General features: G+C 38.8%; 1 protein-coding gene across 8 annotated transcripts in view; it reads right to left on the reverse strand.

Moving 5' to 3' along the window:
• The window catches only part of FBXL17 (F-box and leucine rich repeat protein 17), a 478686-nt gene that overhangs the window by 122532 nt on the left and 332548 nt on the right, over positions 1-23606 (reverse strand). The window contains exon 8 of one of the 8 annotated variants that reach the window (XM_038401590.2): positions 2471-2553. The exons of 6 other annotated variants lie outside the window; for them this stretch is intronic. In XM_038401590.2, coding sequence (XP_038257518.1) covers positions 2486-2553 — 68 coding nt within the window. In that variant the 3' untranslated portion in view covers positions 2471-2485. Of the gene's footprint in view, positions 1-2470; positions 2554-21128; positions 21515-23606 lie in introns of those variants that run through there. One more of the 8 variants, XM_038401591.2, reaches the window with a different exon arrangement.

Here is a 23606-nt window from a genome sequence, read left to right on the forward strand (position 1 = left end):
AAAAACAGGTGGGAAAATGAAAAACATGCCAATTTACTGATTAGGTCTAAAAGCTTCAGCTCTTTCCCCCCTTTTCCATTTTATTTCACAATCACTCCTCTTCAGCACTACTGCTTGTTAAACCAGCCATGGTAATGATTAGAGCTGGTCAGAAAAATTTCAACAAAACATTTTTTGTCAGAATTAGACAATTCATCAACATTCTTTAGCATTGTGTGTGCCCCAGGACCTCCTGATGCCAAATGGACGGGTGCACAAGAATTACAGGGATCCCCTGGGTTTGGAATTTATATTCTAGTTCACCAAAGAGTATCATGTAAAGTTTCTACTGAAAACATGTGTCACACTGGTCATCATAACCTTTGTGAAATGTATGTACAGATAATATGTAAGGAGATAGACATATATGAAATTATGTTCTTTGAACATTGTAGTTAAAGGCAGGTTACCCAGAGCATGCCTTTGACAGGTTCCACCAGAGAGAAGGTAGGAGACATTTATCTCCCTGGTTGCACGGCTGGCCTTACCATGAGGCGAACTCAGGTGGCCACCTCAGGTGCCAGACTTGGGGGAGAGGGGGCGCCTCTAAGACCCAGAGTATAGAAAATTGTGTCTGCTGCTGGTGCATATGTATTCTCTCTACTCTAGATTATCCCTGGTTTTTGTAACTTTTAAGTTTTGCCTAGAGGCAAGTTCTGTTTTTTAAGAATCTGATTGGGGTTTTAGTGTTACAAACCCAAGGGTCTAGTTTGTGCTCACCTTGTTTATTTTTCAAGCCTCCCCAGGAAAGGGGGTGTAGGTTTGGGGGGGATATTTTGTGGGAATAGGAACTCCAAGTGGTGCTTTCCCCGATTCTTTGTCTAAATCACTTGGTGGTGGCAGCATACCTCAGTCCAGGGACAAATAGAGATTTGTGCCTTAGGGAAGTTTTAACCTAAGCTGGTAAAAATAAGCTTGGGGGTCTTTCATGCAGGTCCCCACATCCGTACCCTGAAGGTCAGAGTGGGGAGGGAACCTTGACAGCTTCCTTCTCTATTTTCCCTGGGTGCCTGTAAAGGGTGATTAAGAGCATAGAAGACAGGATCCCTGTTCTCAGTTCCAGTGCCCAGGTTTGACTCAGAGCAGCTGGAAGCAGCCATTACAAGGAAAGCCCTTCTGAAGCCCTACAGAGCTGTGATGGATCATGCTTAGTTGCTCTACCGAGATGGCATATACACAGTCTGGTCAGCACCAGGAGCTGGGAGATAGAGCATACTCAGCCAGTCTTTGGGGATGGACACCACAAGGGATCACTGTGACAGGGAAGAAGAAAGGGTCTATGACCCTGGAGGTTGGATTGGGACCCCTGGGAGGACTGAGTTTTACCCATGGCTCTGCTCTCGTCTTGCAGGGCAGCAGCAAGGGGCTCAGTGGCACTACCCAGCACAGAGAATGGGAGAACTGCTGAAGCCCAGGTTGCGGGAGGAGCAGGGAGGTTCGGTCCCAGCCTTCCATCATATTTAGGTCATTGGTCTGGTCACATACAGGAGCTGTGAGCATGCTCAGTTGTTCTGTGGAGACGGCGCACGCATAGTCCAGTCAACATTAGGAGTTGTGAGAAACTCAAGCATGCTCACTGAGGAGATTTTAGCTGTTAGAGCTAAAAATCCCTACTGAGCATGTGTAAAGTTAAATTTTTCAAATGAGTTCACTAAATTTGGGCAGATTTTCACAGGAACAACAAGAGGCACATCCCTGATAAAAAGACCACTCTCTCCTGAGTTTCAAGTCCCTGCTCCAAAGCCTGGAGTCAGTAAAATATTTCAAAGTATAGGTCTCAAAATAAGTTTAACAAGGGCAAAACAATGTATTTTCCCCTAGCTTTGTTCTCAGAAATGGCGGAAATCTCCCAGTCAAATTAAGTCAGTATGGAAAATTTCAGCTCAAACAGTTGAAGTTTGGCAAAGTTAAATCAACTGAAAACAGGGTCTTATAATAGGAAATGTCAAGCAACCTTAATAATAGTCAATGCTATCAGCCTTGCCTATAATAAATAAGACAAAGTTCTTATAACTACTTTATCTGATTATCTGTAAGCTTCAATGATATGTCACATCACAATGATATGTCAGGGTTTTTTTAATATTACTATTAATTCTATTAGCTTGCGTAACGTAGAACATTTTTTTGTTCTGTGTTTGTATAGTGCCAAGCCCTATGGAGTCCTGGTCAATGACTGGGGCTTCTAGGCAAGAAATTTGTCTGATAATATATACAATAAATAAATAATAAATATACATTTTATTCAAACTTCTTTTGTCCTCAGGACTACAAAGCAAATGTGTTACTTTGGAACTTGTTTTCCTTCCAGATCCATAATAGTCTAGTTTATCAATCTCTACGGCATGCTGCAAGGCTCATTTATATTCCGTAGTGATGAGGGACTGGTAAGATTCATATGGGAGACTGTCAAGATCTTAAATATGTTTTCAGCTGCTGGGTTATTCTATATTTTCATTTTTGGGCAATGGCTGATTGTTGGGGAGTCTCTTTCTAAAGCGTGGGAAGAAGCACCTGCAACAAAGGATGGGTGTTCATTTTTACAACATGAGTGTAAACATCTAAATAAATAAATAAAAACTAAAAGTAAATTGTACGTACATCTGTACCTTTTTATTGTGTGTCCATATGGAATATATATGAATGAGTAAATTCACACTCAGTATGCCCTCATTTATGTATAGCTCACAATCTGTCAGGCCCAAATGTGTGTCAGAGACACAAAATTAGGGACACATCAAAATAATGAAATAGGAAAAGTGTGAAATAACATGGATTTAATTTACATAATAATACAGTTTTTAATAAACATAGATCAGTATTTCTGATGTTAAAAATTCAGAGTAAAGAAAGTGGTCTAACAGCAGGTCTGCGTTAGTTCTAAGATGAGTGGCATTTCTTACAAGCAGACATAGCACAGTCATATGTTGCAGTTTGACACTTGTTACAACTCCTGTAACTCTCCATTACTTGAATACAAAGGAAGGAAAAAATGCGGGATCACAGGTGTGTCAGTTTTAAGTGACGCTTATGGCATGTAATATACATATGCTCGCATTTAAAAATAAAAACATGAATTTGTTTTGTTGCTTTGTTTGCAGAAGAGCACATTTAAAGACAGTAGAATCTGGTAACAGCAATACAATCTGTACCATTCAGTATCCACTCAAAAGATGTTAAAGTTAGGGTGTCAAGGAAATGGTACAAGTTAAATAGCAAGCTTGTCATTCAGGTTTTGTAGATGGATGTTTCATTTTATAAGACTGCAGCCTGGGTTCAATGCATACTTAAAAGACAACAAAAACATGGCAATTAACTTTAACTTCTTGTGAAAAAAGTTTAATATGTAAGTACAGAATCTGATTCACCCCATCAAGAATCTGAAAAAAATTGGTTGCATGCTGAATGTACTGTCAGTAGCAAATAGTGCTTCTGAAATTACTAAGTTTCACCCCCTCAGTTTATTGAAAATTTCTGTTTAATTGATGGGAGTCGCAGACAACATTTCTGTAAGCCATTCTTAATTAGTGTATGTACCGATTATAATGCCATGTTCAGAAATAGACCTCAGTCTGTCTTCCTGTCATATTTAATAGATTTCCAATAAACAGTTTAAAAGCATTCCTTGTGAGAGATGAAATATACTGATGCTCTGTCGTGCCTTCATAGTTAAGGGTCTGTCAGTATGTCCATTATAAACTATTTTCACTATCTAAATCAGGCATAAACATTTCAGAGTTCAATAGATAAGTGTTACTTTTTAGATTGTAATCACTTTGGGGCAGGGATGTGCTTTCCTTTGTGTGTATGAACCTCACACAAGGTGGGCACTAACAGAAAGTAGTAATAAATAATATGTGGAGGGTTAAATTTAAAAAAACCCCTCTAAACAGTCTTCAACTAATCCTTGGCACTTTCAAGTAGCCTAGACATCAAGTAGGCCTTGATACAGAGTATGTATTCTCAAGGAGCTGTTACTGTATATCACGCCAGTGTTCTTCAGGCTCAGCGAATGTCTTGAGTAAGGAAATTAACATATGCGAACACAAGGCTGAATCCTATGAGGTGCTGAGTTCTTGCATCTACAACTGAACTCAATGGGAGTCAAGAGATGCCTTAGTGTTCTGATTAGTTAACAGAACTTGCAGGAGCTCAGCTGCTGCTAAGCATTTTTCTGATTTATACATTTTAGGAGATAGATGTTTCTTCTAAATCATATTACATATACAATAATTACAACCATATCTAAACATTGTGACTAATTCCTTTATTAAACCCCACAGAAACATACTGGAATTGATTACATGTTTGACTTAAGATTCAAAAGCAAGAAAATTCTTAACTGAAGCTAGCACATCATTCTGCTAGTACGGTAAGGCAGCACAATGGGTAGTGGTAAATTTAGACTCTTCTGAGTCAAATATACTCTCTATGTACACTGAGATAACGTAAAGGAGTCCAGGTTGAAATGATATCATTAACAAACTTTTTTTCTGTGGGGTAAGAAACATAATATAAGATTCATATGCAATTTTAACTAACGAGCATAAAGGGTTAGAAATAAAAGTCTTTCCATGGAAGCATTAACTGCAGTCTGACTTTTGTTATGGAACCTGAACAAATTAACATGAGGTCAGCTATAGCCCCACTATGTCATAATGCCAAAGATACAAACCAATTCCTTTTCATGGAGTTTTGCAAATGTCAAGTTCATTTTTAACCTCATGGTGACAAAATGGAAATGAGTAAAAATACAAGTTTTTGCAATCCACTTTCCTTGACATTTGATAGTTCATGTGAAACAGGCTTACTTTGTGACAGATCTTCATGAACCAAATTCATTGAAAGAGATACCTCAATCTTGTGTTCCTATTTCTGTTTTTAAAAGCATTATATGCACCTTTAAAACAACTCTTATGTAAAGATGATCAGCCCTTGTATTTCTGGTATCAAGTTGACATGCATGTTGCCAGGTGCCTCAAGAGAAACCTAAAAGCGGTACAGATGGTGTACTTATTCCAGGATTACCAAAGAGAATATTCTAATGTTTCTCTTGAAAGCTCTTCATACTTTGATGCATGTTAGAGACCATCGTAGAAGCATCTCTTGAAATTAGCCTCTTGTGCTTTTTTTGTCTTTTACATTACAAACTAGTTATAATGCAGAAAACAATACCACTGAGGGATTGTCTTCAATGCATTGCTAGCCTAACCCAACTCCAGTCCACACACAAAGTCTCTAGCTCGAGTTAAGTTAAGCTTTACATTAGCTGGCCCATCAGGGAGGGTGGGTGGAAGCTAGAGTGCTGCTGATTCCGGAGCTCATAATGCAATAGAGATAGAGCAGCCTGATGGTATGTCTACACTTAAAACACAGCAATAGCACAGCCGCATCACTGTAGTGGTTCAGTGTAGATACTACCTACCCTGATGGGAGGGATTCTCTCACCAGCATAAGTAATTCACCTCCCCACATGGCAGTAGTTACGGTGATGGAAGAAATCTTCTGTTGACCTAGCACTATCTACACAGGGATTTAGGGATTCACACCCCTGACCAGGGTGGTTCTGCTGACCTAATCTTCTAATGTAGACCAGGCCTGAGTTACAACCACAACTCAGCTGCCAATCCAATCATTCTGCTAATTCAGTCACTCTGTGGTGCTAATCCAATCACTCTGTGTAGCTCAAGAGTTTCTCAGTGTTGCTGCTCGCATTTGACCTAGGCTAGCTGAAATGGAGTAACTCAAGTTAACTGCTGCAGGAACGATTGTGTAGTATTTCTTATCTAAAGAATGCCTTCTTCTCTGAGTTTATAAATAACCTATCTCTATCTTACACTGTTTATGCACTTGATTCAGACAACCATTTAATGAGGTTCAATTGTTTTTGAATGAGAACTACTATGTTCAAATTTCACCTGAGACCATCAGATTACACAGAGAACCACCTAAGTAGAATGAATTGCCCTTACATTCAGAATAAGAGAATAGTAGACATGCTACACCCTGATAGTAATTGTGTACATTAAGACAAATATATAATGCTTGTAAAACATTCATATCACACATAAGATGTTCAGATACTACCGCAGACTTGAAAAATACCTCTTCCTGTGATGGAAAAGAAAATTGAAAGGTGAGCATGACTAATGCTGTCAACTTCTAGAGAATTTGAGTTTTCTTAAAAAGGTGGACCAAGTGTATCAAGTGTTGCAGCTGTTGGTCAGTATGAGTACAATTGAAACTATTACACAGTCAGACTTATACTGGGAGCTCCACTCTAATGCAATTCAGCACTAGAGCAAGTGTGGAAGCAGATAGCAAAGGCAAGGAAGTGAAGATCAACAACTCCTTGAGACTCCCCCCGCCTTTTCCTTGACCAGATCTGTTCTTTCCTTTTCCCCCAAGATGGCTGAGGCAATGGACAGGACAATCCTGCTCTGCTGCCCCTTCTCACAGCTGATCCCAGTCTCCTCCCCTAACCAGGGTCCCTCAGGCCACTCCACACACCTTCCCGTCCAGGGAGGTGCCAATGCTCCAGTGGAAATCTCTATAAGCAAGACAGGGTGCTGAGCAGAATTCCAGCTCATCTACTGTGACTAGGGAAACAGTGCTACAAAAGGAGCACTAGGAGGAGAGATGCCTTCAGGGGATTACTAGCAAACCAGCTGGGGGTAGCAATGCTGAGAAAGCCACTGTAGGCATGAGAGGCTGACTGGACTGAGGAGAGTGCTACATATTTGAAGTGACACTGCTGAGAAGTGAAGCAGAGAAGAGAATTGCTAAGTTGAGGATGCCAGAGGACAAACTTTAGACACCTTTCAGTCTCTCTTGAGCGCACCCTCAGATGACAGACCTGGCTGCCAGGTGCACTCACTCTGGGCACAACCAAGCAGTTCTAGCATTCTTGGACTGGATCTGTGGGCTGCAACTTTATTAACTTGAAAGGCCCATCTGGATTTGATGCCTATAAGTCTTTTCAGTCTGGGACCCTGTGACAGCAACTAATTACAGTGATTCAAAAACAGCTTCGTCAAAGCAAAGGGTTATTTATTGCTTCATCCAAAGGTACAGAACACACAGAGCAAAAGGTTAAAACAAAAGAAGGCCTATATGCATGGTCTTATCTATACTTTAATATTTCCTTGCCAGCTTCTGAAAGTTCCTCTCAGCCCAGTTTCCTCCATCTCTGGATTAGGTGGAGCAGACTGTTTTATAGCACTTTCATGTCTCTGGCATGATCTGCATTTAAAACTTAGGTATGGCGCTTAAGGGTGTGAAAACTCCACACAACGGAGTGCTGTAGTTAAGCCAACCTAATCCTCAGTTTAGAGTTAGATCAATGGAAGAATGTTAGCTACTGTTGCTCTGGGAGGTGGAGTTCCTACAGCAATGGAAAACCCTCTTCCCTTTCTGTAGTCTGCTTCTACACTATGGGGTTACTGTGGTATAGCTATGGTGCTGTAGCTATGCCACTGTAGTACCCCATAGTGTATACATGGCCTCAGTGTCAGAGTCTATCTCACTGACAATCCACTCACTCCTCCCCCTGCTTTCTACAAGGTGAATCCTTTAACTAGCCAATGTCTTTTGTCTCTCTCTCCTCTCAGCTTTGGCAAAACTACTGTTTTTATTTTGCTGGCACCAGGCAGGTAGCTTATTTACAGCTAATATCCTGGCTATTATTTAAGTGTTTGCTTGGATGCTCCTTATATAGATCACTCTTTTTGCCTTTCCTGTTTGGTTACCTGTTGATCTCACCCTATAGCAAGTAGTCCATCATAAACAAACACACAAAGGTATGCATAGTATTCATAAGAAATAAGACAGCTATTTCTAAGTTTGTTATGGGAGAAAGAAAATTGCTGAGTTGGGGCCAAGTGAACCATGAGTGAGTGTGATGTACAGCCTAAATAGGTTAGCTAGGGTGTGTGTGACAGAGTCAGGAACTGAGTAGTAAGTGATCAGTGGGATGGGCTGGTTGTCTAGTTCTGAGAGAAATAAGTTTGAAATGTGTGTGTATAAGAGAGTACGCAATATGGTGTGAACTGCTGTGAAATATCAGTCTGAAGGGAAAAGTGTGTGCAGAAGTGTATGATAATGAGAGAAAATACGTCCATCTGAGGTGGTGTGCATGGGAAAGATACCCAAGGGTGAGACCTTGAAGGCATGTTTGAGCACATTAGAGAAAAGTAGCACCGGTGTGTATCTACACATACTGAGAGTGGTTGTACGAGGGGGGCCTTGTGCATATTTGTGTTTATTTTAAGGCTGGGTTAGTAGATTTTTGCAAAGTCTGGTATTTTTTATTATTATTTGGGAAGACTACTCTGAAACCTATTACAATGATGAGTGTCATAGAAAAGTCTATAAAAATAAATGGAAATAAACATATTATAGAATGTATCTGATACAGTTTATATGGAAAGATATATAGCACATTAATTGAAACAAAGCTATTCCTCACTCTAAACAAATCTATTGAATCAATTTCCATAAATTGTTTGTTGACAACATTAACTGAAACAAATATCATGAAGTAGACTTGATATGTCAGCTATTGAACCAGATACATCAATTTCTAGCACAGACACTTATGTTTTGAACCTGATTCATCAACCTTCTTTACTTTCAAGGCAACTAAGAGGAAGATATTGTTAGAAAACCTTGATGTGAACAATGACTCTAGAAGATGAGCCATGTTCTTATGTCTTCTGACCTATTTTGGGAAGTAAGCACTCTCAGTAACAGCTTTGTGCTTGGTTTGCCTTTTCAAAACAAAAAGCATAAAGCCCCAAGCAAAGTAGAAAAAAGCACTGCAACCAACACCTACACAGAATCGCCCCCACAGGACCAAGACTCAGAGCCCTGGTAAACTGAGTGAGGCTCACAGGGCTTGCACTGCGGTGCTAAAAACAGCAGTGCAGACATTCGGGCTCAGGCTGGAGCATGGGCTCTGAAATCCTCCACCCTTACTGGGTTTCAGAGTTTGGGCTCCAGCTCAAATCCACACTGCTATTATTAGCCCCGCAGCACAAGCCTGAGTCAGTTGACCTGACCTTTGAGACTCACTGCCACAGGTCTTTTTGTTGCTGTGTACACATATCCAAGAGACCTTGATAAAGCAACTGGAGCCTAAAATTAAGTGATTCAGATACATTCATTACCTTGCCTAGAAGCAAAGATAGAAACTAGCAAAATAACAAGTGTGACTTGTGATCAGTAAGATTCATGTCTCTATTCCAGTAGTCACATATAGGCTTTACTGGCTTTGGCCCTGACTTATGTAAGCATTTCAACATGTTTTTAAACCCATTCCTATTCAGTGCTGCAATTAAGCATGTGCTTAAGTATTTTCCTGAACTGGGATGCTTCCCTGTACTGGGTCATACTGAACACGAGTAGGAATGTTGATGTTGACTGGTGACTATATTTTATGAACTTTTATTAAATGCATTTTTTAAAAACATGAATGTTAAAAAGCATAAAAATAGCATGCTCTCTCCAATATAGAGGAGCTGTCACCTTAGTACAGATCATTTATTCATAAGAAAAATATTTTTTGCAAAACTAGAAATGTGTCTTCTCTCTTGTTATTGAAACAAGCTTTTTAAAAATTTGTTAAATACATTTAGGTTTTATTTGTTTTTCTTATTTATTTATTTTTATTTGTTACCATAACCCAGTAACGTTGAACCATCAGTTGAAGATATCTTTGCAAATTGTTCTGTTTGTAAATTTATCTCATGGTCGAGATTCTGGACCACTTAATTTGACATCATAATCACATTTTTCAAGTTAATACATCTGTATCCCATTGAGACCCTAAATTGTCTCTGATATTACAGTGATGAATTCCAGACATTACTGAGAGGTTACTTCACTTTTCCACTCAAACAATATTTTTGGGGGAGAGGGGGCGGGCTTGTCTTAATAATCTTCTACTGGATAAAGTTTGCATTCTTGCAAAATTCCCCATGAGGAATTTTTAAAAAAAACTTGTGAGAAATCTTTTTAGCTATTTGTAATTAAGAGGGCAGAAATATCATGGAGATTTTAAAATAGGTTTTGTGCTTATTACACTAATTATTTTCTTTTAAAAAAATCATACAGAACTAATAAGTCAAAAAGAATGGTAACTAGTATCCATAAATACAGCAGATAACATATAATATCAAAGAATAGTATAGATATTATTATTCCAGATATACAACAAACTTTGTTAGTAAGGTTTAGGGCTAAATGTGACCTTAAGCCATAACCATGCATGAGGGTCAATACAGAGCTGCACCAGCCTAGTGGGAGTTCCAATGCACAGTGTCCTCCAAGCTGCTGGAGGGATGTGCAACTGTAAAGAGTGCAACATTCTCTCCCATGAACTACTGACTGGTGCAGAGGTGACTGGGACCGTGACCCTGTCTCCTGCCGTCCCCCTTGGCATTGGCCTACAGAAAGAAATGGCAATGCTGAGTCTTTATGCCCCAAGAGGGACAGAGGACCTTCTAACCTCCACTTGTACACTATCTAGAGGCTGGCACAATCTGGGCCATAGGTGTCTTAATTTGAAAGGATATAAGAGATATGGAAGCAAGGATCAGAAATGATGTAAAAACTACTTGTTACATTGTGAAAGTCAGTCTGTCTTTATGGTCCATGCAAATGAATCATAGGTAAATCTAACAAGCAATATGATAATTACACACTGTAATAGCATGGTAACAGCTGCACAGGGACTTAAAGCACTGTTTTAAAAATGTCTTGTAACCCTTGAAGCCCAAACAGAAGGTATTTTTAGTTAAGAACAGAGTTTGGAATTTGGAGACATTTATTTCTGATCTGCAGTGTCATCTTGGGTAAGCCAGTTACCCTCTCTATTCCTCATCTGAAAACTTAAGTGATTTATACTTGCCTACCTCACTGTCATGTTATGAACTTGTTAAGACAAGTTTATTAATGTTGATAAAGAACTTTGAGATCCTCCAATGGATGGTGCTATGCACATGGAAAGTACTAATATAATTGGCCTAGACATTTTCTTCTTTACAAGTTATATATATGATAAACGTAATCCAAAAACTGGAACTTCAATTTGTTACTTCTTTTTAAAAAAATTTTTTTTGGGGGGGGAGGAAAATGGAAGAATGGTGGCAGGGAATTTTGAAGTCAATCTCCCCAAATGAACAGCTTGTAAAGGAGAGGGATGGGATTTAAAAACTGGGAGAATGGGAGAAAGGAAGAGCTTGCAATTCAAATTTTATTTATTCCAATTCTTCTACTCCTCTCCAGTCATTCATTCTTCCTGCTTCTCTCCTTCTTCCCCTTGTTTTTAATGCTCCTCTTACCTCCACCAAGATATCCCCTCCCCTCTCTGATTGTGTGGTAGAAGCTCTCTCCTTATGTAGGTGTGGTACTCTCCTGCCTTTCCTACCTTTAGTCCTTGCAAATCCAAAGATTGCCTTCCACTACCAGAAAGGGAGAAGGGTAGAGGTGGGGTAAACTGAGCTGGGGCTAGCGCCAACAAAAAAGGTAAATTTCAATCCCTTCCCCAACCAGCATGCTGCTGATTGGCTAAAGAGAAGCCTAGTAACAATAAAACGCTCTGCTTGATATAGACAACCACCATTCAAATAGGGCAGGATTCTCATGTCAGGGGAGATTGGGGGCTTCAAAGTGAGGATAAAGATCCAGCAAAACACGATTATTAGGGTTTTTCAGCTACTGCCATCTAATGCTATTTTATCTTCCAAACACACAATCTACAAGTGTTGATTCCATAGCTAATTTTGTTAAAAGTCTGTCTCCCAAAGGGTTTTATCCTCATCATTAATGCATAGCTTTGCAGGATATAACAGAGAGTCCTCTGTTTCCAGTAACATATAGAAATGCTTAAGTGGAATCAGCTCCTGCTGTTTTGCCTGGGTTGTTGGGCTGACACATTGGTCTAGGGAAATCCTGTTTTTATACAAAACACTACGTTTCTTTTCTTGCCATGAAAACTGTCTATTCCTTTTTTATAGGGTGTTCTAAAAATTACCAGGCTTGCTTCTGATAAAGAGTTATTTTGCTGCCTGAGAGGGATTTGATAAGCTTTCTCCAAATAAACTAGTCATCTATGATAGCCAAAATCAAAACTTCAGGGAGCCATTTTCAACAAAGCAAACAGGGTGTTTCTCATTTGTTGCCTTCCAACAGACTTGCCAGCTGCACAATTTGTGTCTGCCATTTGTTTCCCACATTTTCCAGTTCTACTGCAGTGACGTTTCTCTTTCTTTGATTAATGTGAAAACCTTCTTCCATTAGTTTGCACTGACTTCTGCATGATCATGCAACCCACAATCAGTCCGGTCTTCCTTTTAAACAGGCCGTTTATCTAATTTGGAGTCTAAAGCAGATGATGCCTTGCGCGCATTGCCACTTTTCCTGTGGATTTTCTTTCTAAGTGATTTCACAGAGGTTTACCTGGGTCCAGAGGAGTGCAGAAGAAATTGCCTCCCTGGTGCCTCATCAGCCCACTGAAGAATTGTTTGCTAGGCTCGTTTCAATATATAGAGAGTTTCTCCTCTGATTTTTCACATCTTCTCAAAGCCGAAGAAATCCTCTGTCCATGGATCTAGCTAGCCAAGCAGCTTTCAGTGCATCACCCATACAGGACATCACATTTAAATTGTGAACTTTCCACAGACTTTTATTCATTTATTTCCTTTTTCTTTTAAATTTTCACTCTTCATTTTCCCTTTAAAATGTCTAATTAGTGTTTGCATTTTAAAAGAAGTAATCCATTTAAGCTAATAATATAGAATTGCTCTAACATAAAGAATGGCCATACTGGATCAGACCAATGGTACATCTAGCCCAGTAACCTGACTTCCAGTAGTGGCCAGTACCAGATGCCTCAGGGGGAACAAGAACAAGGTAGTTTATTGAGTGATCCACCCCCTGTCATCGAGTCTCAGCTTCTAGCAGTCAGAGGGACAACCAGAGTATGAGGTTGTATCCCTGACCATCTTGGCTAATAGCCATTGATGGACTTATCCTCCATGAACTTATCTAATTATTTTTAAACTCAGTTTTATTTTTGGACTTTACAACATCCCCTGGGAATGAGTTCCACAGCTTGACTGTGTGTTGTATGAAAAATTACTTTCTTCTCTTTGTTTCAAATTTGTGCCTATTAATTTCACTGGGTGAAGTTATGTGAAGAGGTAAACAACACTTCCTTAATTACTTTCTCTGATGAAGTGAACTATAGCTCACAAAAGCTTATGCTCAAATAAATTTGTTAGTCTCTAAGGTGCCACAGGTACTCCTTTTCTTTTTGCGGATACAGACTAACATGGCTGCTACTCTGAAACCTTTCTCCTCAGCCATTCTGGTTTATAGACCTCTACCATATCTGCCCTCAGTCATCTCTTTTCCAAGCTGAAGAGCCCCAGTCTTTCTAATCTCTCCTCGTGCGGAAGCTGTTCCATATTCCTAATCATTTGTAAAAAGAAAGGAGTACTTGTGGCACCTTAGAGACTAACAAATTTATTTTGAGCATAAGCTTTCCGTGAGCTACAGCTCACTTCATTGGCATCCGATGTAGCTCACGAAAGCTTATGCTCAAATAAATTTGTTAGTCTCTAAGGTGCCACAGGTACTCCTTTTCTTTTTGCGGATACAGACTAACATGGCTGCTACTCTGAAACCTTTTCCTCACCATTCATGGTTTATAGACCTCTACCATATCTCCCCTCAGTCATCTCTTTTCCAAGCTGAAGAGCCCCAGTCTTTCTAATCTCTCCTCGTGCGGAAGCTGTTCATATTCCTAATCATTTGTAAAAAGAAAAGGAGTACTTGTGGCACCTTAGAGACTAACAAACATTTATTTGAGCATAAGCTTTCGTGAGCTACAGCTCACTTCATTGGCATCCGATGTAGCTCCGAAAGCTTATGCTCAAATAAATTTGTTAGTCTCTAAGGTCCACAAGTACTCCTTTTCTTTTTACAAATACAGACTAACATGGCTGCTACTCTGAAACCTAATCATTTGTGTTGCCCTTCTCTGTACTTTTTCTTATTCTAATAAAATCTAATAAAAATCTTTTTTGAAGATGGGGCAACCAGAACGGTATGCAGTATTCAAGGTGTGGGTATACCATGGATTTCTATAGTGTCATTATGATATTTTCTATTATCTATCCCTTTCTTAATTGTTCCAAACATTTTGTTAGCTTTTTTGACTGCCACTGCACAGTGAGCAGATGTTATCACAGATCTATCCACGATGACTTCAAGACTTTTGTTCCTTTTTTCAATTTTATGTACAGCTTTAAAAAATGTTAATGGTTCAATGAGCAAATGGCTCAATGAGCTCAATGATGCACTTCATTGTTTTACCAAAATCTCAGAAAAATCCCAGGTTTTTAAAAATCCAGTATTTCAATTTTTTTTTATTTCAACCTTTTGTACATACCCAATTCCCCTGCTCCAGCTCCTCGCTCACAGACTCCCCAGTGGACAGCACATTGTGCCTGTGCAGGGAAGGGCAACTGCTGGCTGGTGGCTGCCCTTTCCTTCCATGATAGCTCCCTGAGAGCAAGTAGGCTTAGAGATGAGTCACTGCCTCGAGAAGAGCCCCAGGGCACAGACCCTGTCTGCTTCACTCACCAGAGACCCCTCCTGCCCCCAATGAACAGGTCGCTCCAATCCCCCTCTGTGACCCTGAGGAGCGGAGGGTGTGGGGAGGAGGGTAGTGGCAGCCTCTCTGCTGCTGGCGGGTCTGTGTCTCAGGGCTTGTCTACATGGCCCCACAGTTCAGACTACATAGTGTGAAAATGCAGCATGAACCAAAGTTCTGTGCTGTAACTGCCCCATGTGGATGCTGGTGGTGCAGCCTAAAAAGGACCTAGTTTGCATTTGACGAGTATTATGTTAACATGAATTAGGTACTTTTAGATTGCACCAGCAGCATCCACACGGGGCATGTACAGTGCAGCACTTTGGAGCACAATGAAATTCATACTGAACTGAAGCACAGTGTAGACATAGCCTCAGTGACTGGGATCTGCTGCCAATCCATGTCCCATGCCTGTGAAAGGAAAGATGATGATTTTGGGGATCCTTGAGGCACCTGCTCTTTCTGCTAGGCAAAACCTCCCCTCAACCACTGCCCCTCTGATAGCCCCTGTGAGTAGCTGAGCCCAGGGATGTGACCAAGTCTGCAGGAGAATGAGCCTTGGGAAAGACACTGTGAAAAAAATGCTGCAAGCCTGAGCTAGCCCCGACTTCTGAAATTCAGAATGAAGACCCTTTTGTCAAGAGTATGTGCAAGTCACCAACAGTAAACTTTTTGTTTTAAAAAGGTGCTTTACTTTTTCAATGGGGATTAAAGACAATGGTTTCATAAGCAAACTTTTACTTTTCTCTATTTGTTGTTTTGTTTTTCTGTCCTTCTATGCCTACAATATTAACCCTGATATTTTCACGGAAAACTGTGATGTAACTTTATACACTCATTTTCACCTGATTTTTAATTTTTGAAATAAACATTGAATAATCCCGGGGAAAATAACAAAAAAAATAAACAAAAACGAGAACACGAAGGGCCTTAGTTTAGTCATCCTACTTGTATGGGTTACTCAGGGAGGAAGGGCTTACAGGATCAGTTCATAAGTTATGGGTGGGTATAAACAACAAACAACCTTAAATTAAGTGTAGGGTAAACAAAGGGGGCTAGAGTCGAAAGGAAACTTAGGTTTGGCAATGCTAAGGTGCCTAGAAAATCCCTAGGATTCACAAAGCCTGAGTTTGGTGCCTAGGATCCTTATACAATCACAGAGAAAGACAGGGATCCTTTTTTTAAAAAAATAAAAACCGTCTCTTGGAGTTAGGCACCTTACAATGTTTTTCTGCAAGAGGCTGCAGAGGAGAGGCTCCCTCATAACTTTTAGCCTAGTGTTTTGGTATTCACCATGGATATGGAGACTCCTGGTTCAACTCCTTGCTCCACCTGAGGGCAAGAAAAGATCGAACTGGAATCTCCCTCAGCCTCTCCTGTTGAAGCTATTCCACTGTGGATAAATACTTTAAAAGGCTTTGGGGCACAGGGACTGGGTCCTGGGGTCTACCACCTCCCAGGTGGAAGTTTTAACCACCAGGCTACAGAGTCACTCTTATATTTATTCTGCTCTCTCTCTGGACCAATGACTCTTCCATTATATATCCAAATATTTTTTTGCATTTAAAAGCTAACTGGTTTATTAAACAAAGAAAGTATTATCTGTACTGAATGAATTGAACTGCTTGTTTCTGGTCATCAGTCCTTCAGGGTTTAGAACCAGTAGATCTCATTTTCTCATGCCTGGTCTTTTTATTTCACCAGTTTGGAAGAGAAAGAGCAGTAAACTTTGAACGAACTAGTCATTGAACTGAACTAGTTGAATAAACTGAAATGAAGAAAATACTTATCTGAACCTGCCAAAAAGACTACTGCTGTCAAATCATGGTTTAGCACTTCAAAAAATGCTGATTCCAGGTGCTTAGTCAGTGACTTCCTGGTACTTTGACTTTCTTTAAAACTTGGCAGTAATAGTTTATACTATTTTTTTATTTAATTTAAATTATTTTAATAGACTGTAAGTAGTTTAGGCTTTAACATAGGTTGTCAATTTTAAATGTAATTTTACATAGATTTTTTTAACATATACCTGTATTTAATTAAATAAAAAAATCTGTTTTTAATTTATTTTTATCTACCTTGTTTTTTAATGCTTAAACCCAATGGGATGGTTTCATGTAATCCAGACATTTCTTTCTATTTTTTTAATCAACCAAGTCTGCGTCTGTAAAGTTTGCATATACATTTTTTAAATTAGTATACAATTCAAGGATTGATTTATAAATTATACTTCCTTGCCTTGGCACAAGCAGCTAAGTTTTCAATTGTAAGGCTGTAGCTAAGTATCAGAGAGAGGGAATTTCACTCATAAAAGCCATCTCCCAACCATTAGAGGCCTTCTTCATCTTAAAATCAAATCAAATTGTCTTTTGTATCAGTAGCAAGTAATCAAATTGTACTTATTTTATCCCAAAGCCTACTCTGTTATAGTTAGCAAATTAAACTATTGCTTGTCTTTCTGGCAGAAATAATTGTCTTTGAAGTATCTGACTGGCCAAGAGCTTGCAAACTTTAATCTCCCTCTTAAAATCAAATAAAACCTTCTTTCAGCTGCTACTAAGTTTGCAGGCCTCTAAAGTTGCTACATAGACTACGCTTAGCTTGTCCTGAATATAAGAATGGCCATACTGGGTCAGACCAAAGGTCCATCCAGCCCAGTATCCTGTCTACCAACAGTGGTCAATGCCAGCTGCCCCAGAGAGAGTGAACCTAACAGGTAATGATCAAGTGATCTCTCTTCTGCCATCCATCCCCACCCTCTGACAAACAGAGGCTAGGGACACCATTCCTTACCCATCCTGGCTAATAGCCATTAATGGACTTACCCTCCATGAATTTATCCAGTTTTCTTTTAAACCCTGTTATAGTCCTAGCCTTCACAACCTCCTCAGGCAAGGAGTTCCACAGGTTGACTGTGCACTGTGTGAAGAAGAACTTCCTTTTATTTATTTTAAACCTGCTGCCCTTTAATTTCATTTGGTGGCCTCTAGTTCTTATATTATGGGAACAAGTAAATAACTTTTCCTTATTCACTTTCTCCACACCACTTCTTGATTTTATATACCTTTATCATATCCCCCTTAGTCTCCTCTTTTCCAAGATGAAAAGTCCTAGCCTCTTTAATCTCTCCTCATATGGGACCTATTCCAAACCCCTAATCATTTTAGTTGCCCATTTCTGAACCTTTTCTAATGCCAGTATATCTTTTTTGAGATGAGGGGACCACATCTGTACGCAGTATTCAAGATGTGAGCGTACTATGGATTTATATAAGGGCAATAAGATATTCTCTGTCTTATTCTCTATCCATTTCTTAATGATTCCTAACATCCTGTTTGCTTTTTTGCCTGCCACTGGACGCTGCGTGGACGTCTTCAGAGAACTATCCACGATGACTCCAAAATCTTTCTCCTGATTAACTGTAGCTAAATTAGCCCCCATCAAATTGTATGTATAGTTGGGGTTATTTTTTCCAATGTGCATTACTTTACATTTATCCACATTAAATTTCATTTGCCATTTTGTTGCCCAAGCACTTAGTTTTGTGAGATCTTTTTTGAAGTTATTCACAGTCTGCTTTGGTCTTAACTATCTTGAGCAGTTTAGTAGCATCTGGCAAACTTTGCCACCTCACTGTTACCCCTTTCTCCAGATCATTTATGAATAACTTGAATAGGATTGGCCCTAGGACTGACCCTGGGGGAACACCACTAGTTACCCCTCTCCATTCTGAAAATTTACCATTTATTCCTACCCTTTGTTCCCTGTCTTTTAACCAGTTCTCAATCCAAGAAAGGATCTTTTCTCTTATCCCATGACAACTTAATTTACATAAGAGCCTTTGGTGAAGGACCTTGTCAAAGGCTTTCTGGAAATCTAAGTACATTATGTCCACTGGATTCCCATTGTCCACGTTTGTTGAAAATGCTAGCTGTTGATTGCATATTTGCAAAACTAGGTGACCAGAGCTGAAAGGCCCTGATCCTCTCTTCCCACTACCCTGTCATAAGAGACCACTGATCAGGTTACTAGCAAACCACACCTTCCAATTGAGCCCAGGCAAGGAAAAAACATACAAGTGAGAGTCAGACACACTAAAAACAAGAGGATAAGAATAAGAAACCCCTGGCTTACCAGTCTCAAATGGAACAAACAAAAGCAGAGCAGCAACAACAATAATTTTAATTTACTGAAATCAGTGTTTAAAGTGGTCTGAAACAGAAGAGGGAGCTCTCACAGCACCAACTTAGGAGGTTAGGAAGCTGCATTTTCCTCTATTTCCCACACTTTAACCCTGCTTGAGAGAGCGAGAACTCCAACACAAGCCACAAATTGAGACAGCCATAGCTTCTTGTTGGAACAAGCAAACTGAAGTCTTAGTTGCCTGTGCATTCCTATGGCCATAAATCATAAACAAGTATGGAAAGAAAATGAATTGCAAAGGGAAAACACACCATTGTGAGGAGTGTGATCCCAGTTTGGAGTCTCCATTAATTTCAAAATGCACTTGTGCATTTATTGATTAAAGAGGTTGTTAGTTTTTATTCTCCTAACAGCATTTGAACAGAGTGGTCTGTTAATTTTCCCCCTGACAAGGTGCAATAACATGGCATGGAAGGAAGGGTAAGATCTGTTTACTGCAAAACTGATGGGCCTTGTCTAGGTAGAACAGAGAGTCCAGTTGTCCATATATCATCAAAGAGAGACAATGGAGATCTTTCCGTAGCTCCTAGTAAAATCAATGGCTACTATCTTTTATCTCAATGAAAGATGTAGGTATTATTTTCAGAGTCTGAAGCAGAAAGGAGGTTGTATGAGTGGTAACATACTCCAAACTTTTCACACTGCTTTAGGTCCCCCTTGAACATCAATCTAGGAAAATAAGCAAGTTGATCAATATGACAAAGTTAACTTCTTTAGAAGAAAAGTAATTATAGATTAACTGGAAAGGTTTCCCTCCACTACCTCCTTCATACTCACTAGCCCAAAGAGGTGCAAACTGCTGCTTTGAGGGAGTACTGGGGCAGTAGCCCTGAGGGGCAAAAGGAAGCCAGAACATACGGAAAGCTTCACAGAAACCTCCGAGGCAGAGGGTGCCTCAAGGATATGTTGCATCAGTGCATTCACTGATTACTCAACCCTTGCCCTTCCTTCAGTCAGTATCACTCATTTTTCAGGCTACAATGGTCCCCTCGCTGGAGAGGTTTTGTCTATCACTGGGGCTCCATTCAGCAGACTTTAAACATTTTGTTGCTAGGGGCCAGTTGATGGGTTCTTTGCTAGCAGAAGCTGGCACAGACTCTGGTTACAGTTAGGCCTTTCTATAGCATGGTTTGGTATTGTCTACACAAGCAAAACCAAAATTTGTTATGATCAATTCAGGGCACTAATATGTTATAACTTGATCTTTCAATATGGCACAATTGTCTGTGGAAGTGGGTTGTGCACAGATTTGCCTTGGAATATAGAAATTATCCCTCTAATGTTGAATATGGCCAGCATTAATATGTAGCCAATTAAAGCAGTTCTTAGTTTTTCATTGTTCCAGTGAGTTAAAACAAAGCAGCAGGCAGTAGTGTCAATGTGTCTTTAGTTTGTCTTTATGCAATTACTCACAACAGGGCATATACAAGTAATTTAAAAGATGTTTGTTTCTCCCTAGATAAACAGAAGAGCTAAAAGGAAATAGAGAAAAATCACTTATTTTCATATCATTCAGAAAAAATTAAAATGATACATTACAAAAATATGCAAAAAATGAAAAGGACAAACTGACTATTAAAGGTCTGAAAATATAAAAAAAATAAAATAGAAAGTTCTTAAAGAACATTTAATTTTTATCATTTTATTAACATTTATTAATTTCCAAATGTCTGAATTTCAGCCTCATTTCAAATTAGCAAAAGACCTAATTTTTGTTTTGCCTGCAAATTGTGTTTCTGTGAGAGACACTGTTAGGAAAGGTACCACGATTATGGTTCATGAGATGATGTAATGCTGGGAAGGAATGACTACGCTAATACTGGCATTAAGCCTCTGAGCAATCACAGTATGAGCTAGACACGTGCCAAAGCCTGACCCCATTGGGAACAAGCTGAGTGCTCATACTATTGATAAAAAGCATTGTTTTCACTCCTAATATTCCCATCTCCTGAGTGCTTACTAAAATTAAAAAAAAAATTGGTAATATATACAAGACAATTGAAAAAATGTTCACACCTTCAGTGTCAGCTATTTTGTGGTGCACCCCAAAGTGGAAGAGCATCTTCAAGAAATATAATTTACAGGAAAGAAAAACTGCACTTTCTGCTCTAGGTTCCCCAAGCCTGGAACACGAGACCACTGAATTCATGACACTTTGTGAACAGGCAGCACCGGAAGAAGTATTGACCTCTGTTTGGAGAATGTGTACATTGAGCACTAAGTATACACCTGTGCAAGCTGTTTTTTATTTTTTGTTTTTTAAACACAGAACAATTCTAATATCAATCTTTTCCCCCTACATTAGTGGGCAAATTTAAGCATTCACAGTATTCCTTGGAAGTTATTAGTTTTGGAAGATATTATGCAAATGTTACAGAAAACATCAAAAATACTGGGATGAGCTGTTTCTTTCACAAATGTGCAAAATTAGACATTGCTCACAATTTCTGTACGCATGAATACATCATTAAAGGGTTTTCACAGAAATGAAAAGACTAATCATGTTTCAAATTTAGACTGTATGCTCTTCAGGGCAGGGATTATCTCTTTCTTCTGTTTATATGGTGCTCAGCCCAAAAGGGTCCTGGTCTATGACTGGGGCTCCTAGAGGTTCTGATCATACAAATAAAATAATATAAGATATTCCATTATATTTATATAAAATAATTGTTAAGCCTTCTGTTTGGATTCATCATAAAGATGATGAGCCTCACCTGATAATCACAAACACTCCTGTTCACTTCAGGCTTAATTCCCTCCCCCCACCCAAAACAAGGCCTGAGTACCCCACTCATCGTTGGTACTATTTTCTTTGTACTTTCCCTTTATTATGTTATAGCGCTGTCTGTTTTACACTAGTGATAACTAAGAATTTCCCCCACTGAAGAAAATGAGGGTATTCCTTTACTCATTTAAACAAAACTAATGTCCCATCCCATGGCAGAGTGGAATCCTTATTTTGTAGTTAACTGGGACATATAGACATAGGAGTGCAGTCTAAACCCTGAGCTAATCCGATAGAGTTACATGTTTAAGCTTGATGGAGGAGCTCAGCTGCATCATATTTAATAAACATGCATTTTCAAACATGGGCATAAGAGAGAGTTGCTTCGCTGCATAACATGTACTACATATTATGTGGGAACATGACCATATGTAAAGAATATTGATGACTTCAGGCTAATGAAAAAAATGGAAAGGGAATAATAATCAGTTACTATGTCTAGCACAAAATTTCAGACAAGCTCAAAACCTTTTTCTTGTAAAAATGTAAATAATTGAGGGCTATGGATTTATTACAGTTATCTGTTATAAAAAGATTTAAAAAATAAAATTAAAATCCACAATCTGGATTTCAAAATGGTCAGGCTATGTATAATTTGTTGTCTTTCATAAATCAAGCACTTGGGTCTTTTAGGACTTTATTTATTTCCTTTACTTTATTCACTTTCAGATGTCCCCTACTGCAAGATTGTTTTTTGTTTGTTTGTTCTATTAAGACCCTGTGCTTACATATTTATGGATATCTTTTATTAAGCTTTTGGCATTTTGTAATTAGAAGTAATGTGGTTCAACATGTACAGTTAATAAATAAGCAACAATATGACACCGAATGAAAGAGAATTGCAAATCAAGTAATGTCGTTAGCTAAGCTAGGTTAAAAAGAACCTTGACATTTCAAAAGGTAGAATCATTCCACTTGACTTATGAGGAACTTAAATACATAAATTAAAAGCTACTTTGAACATATTTTTTTTTTAAGGCAAACTCTTTAAATCTTTAAGGCTGACCAAAGTAGGTCCTTAATGTCATTTTTATTACTGGAAGCACAAAGCCTTTCAGCTTTCTTATTAAATGAATTATGTCCTCTTCAGCAATAGCAACACAGCTTCTACACTATTCTGCAGCTAGATCCTGGAAGAGTTCTATAGTTTACTGTGATGGCAACAGATTTTTTTAACCAGAGAGTATTTCATCATAGGGAAAATATGATCAAATATAGTTAAGAGTCAGACATAAAGCAACTCCACAAAAATAAAGAAATGCAGAACTAAGGCTATCAAGTTCTCTAACTTGATTAGATATCATAGCAAATATTTCGGTTTCCGCCACTGTTTTGAGGCAAGCTGATAAAGAGCCAGATGTTTTTATAATAATATTGTTGATGATTATGCCGACAGCATGTTCCAGCCTGCACAAGAAATAGCAAAAGACAGGGTTCCTACCCCGAAATTATTTCAATCTAAGGCCTCAAGTCTGCAAACACTTACAAATAATAGGATTACATACATGCATAAGAGTTCACAGGATCAAGACCTTGAAAAAATGCTACAAGACAGAGGTGCAATACAGTGAGACAAAATTGTTTCCATAGCCCCTTTGTACTGGGGCATGGTGCAACCATTTAACTGACCTTCATTTTGGTATTTTGGGAAAAACTGTAAGATGCTAATATAATGAATTTTTAATTAACTTTCTGATAATATTCCATTAAAGCATATCAATATTTTCTTAAGCATTTAAATTAGACTGTTTTTATGTCTTTCCTCATTATACCGTCCATTCAATTATATGAATTAATCATTTAAATTGTGGTTTTTTTCTTAAATTTGGATAGTCAGTTATACTTCAAATAATTTTTAAAAATCCATCTCATGTTTAAGTGACAGACAGTTCAAGAAAGATTACAATGAGCCTCACTCTC

This window comes from Dermochelys coriacea, chromosome 5, assembly GCF_009764565.3.
Source record: "Dermochelys coriacea isolate rDerCor1 chromosome 5, rDerCor1.pri.v4, whole genome shotgun sequence".
NCBI classification, from domain to species: domain Eukaryota; kingdom Metazoa; phylum Chordata; order Testudines; family Dermochelyidae; genus Dermochelys; species Dermochelys coriacea.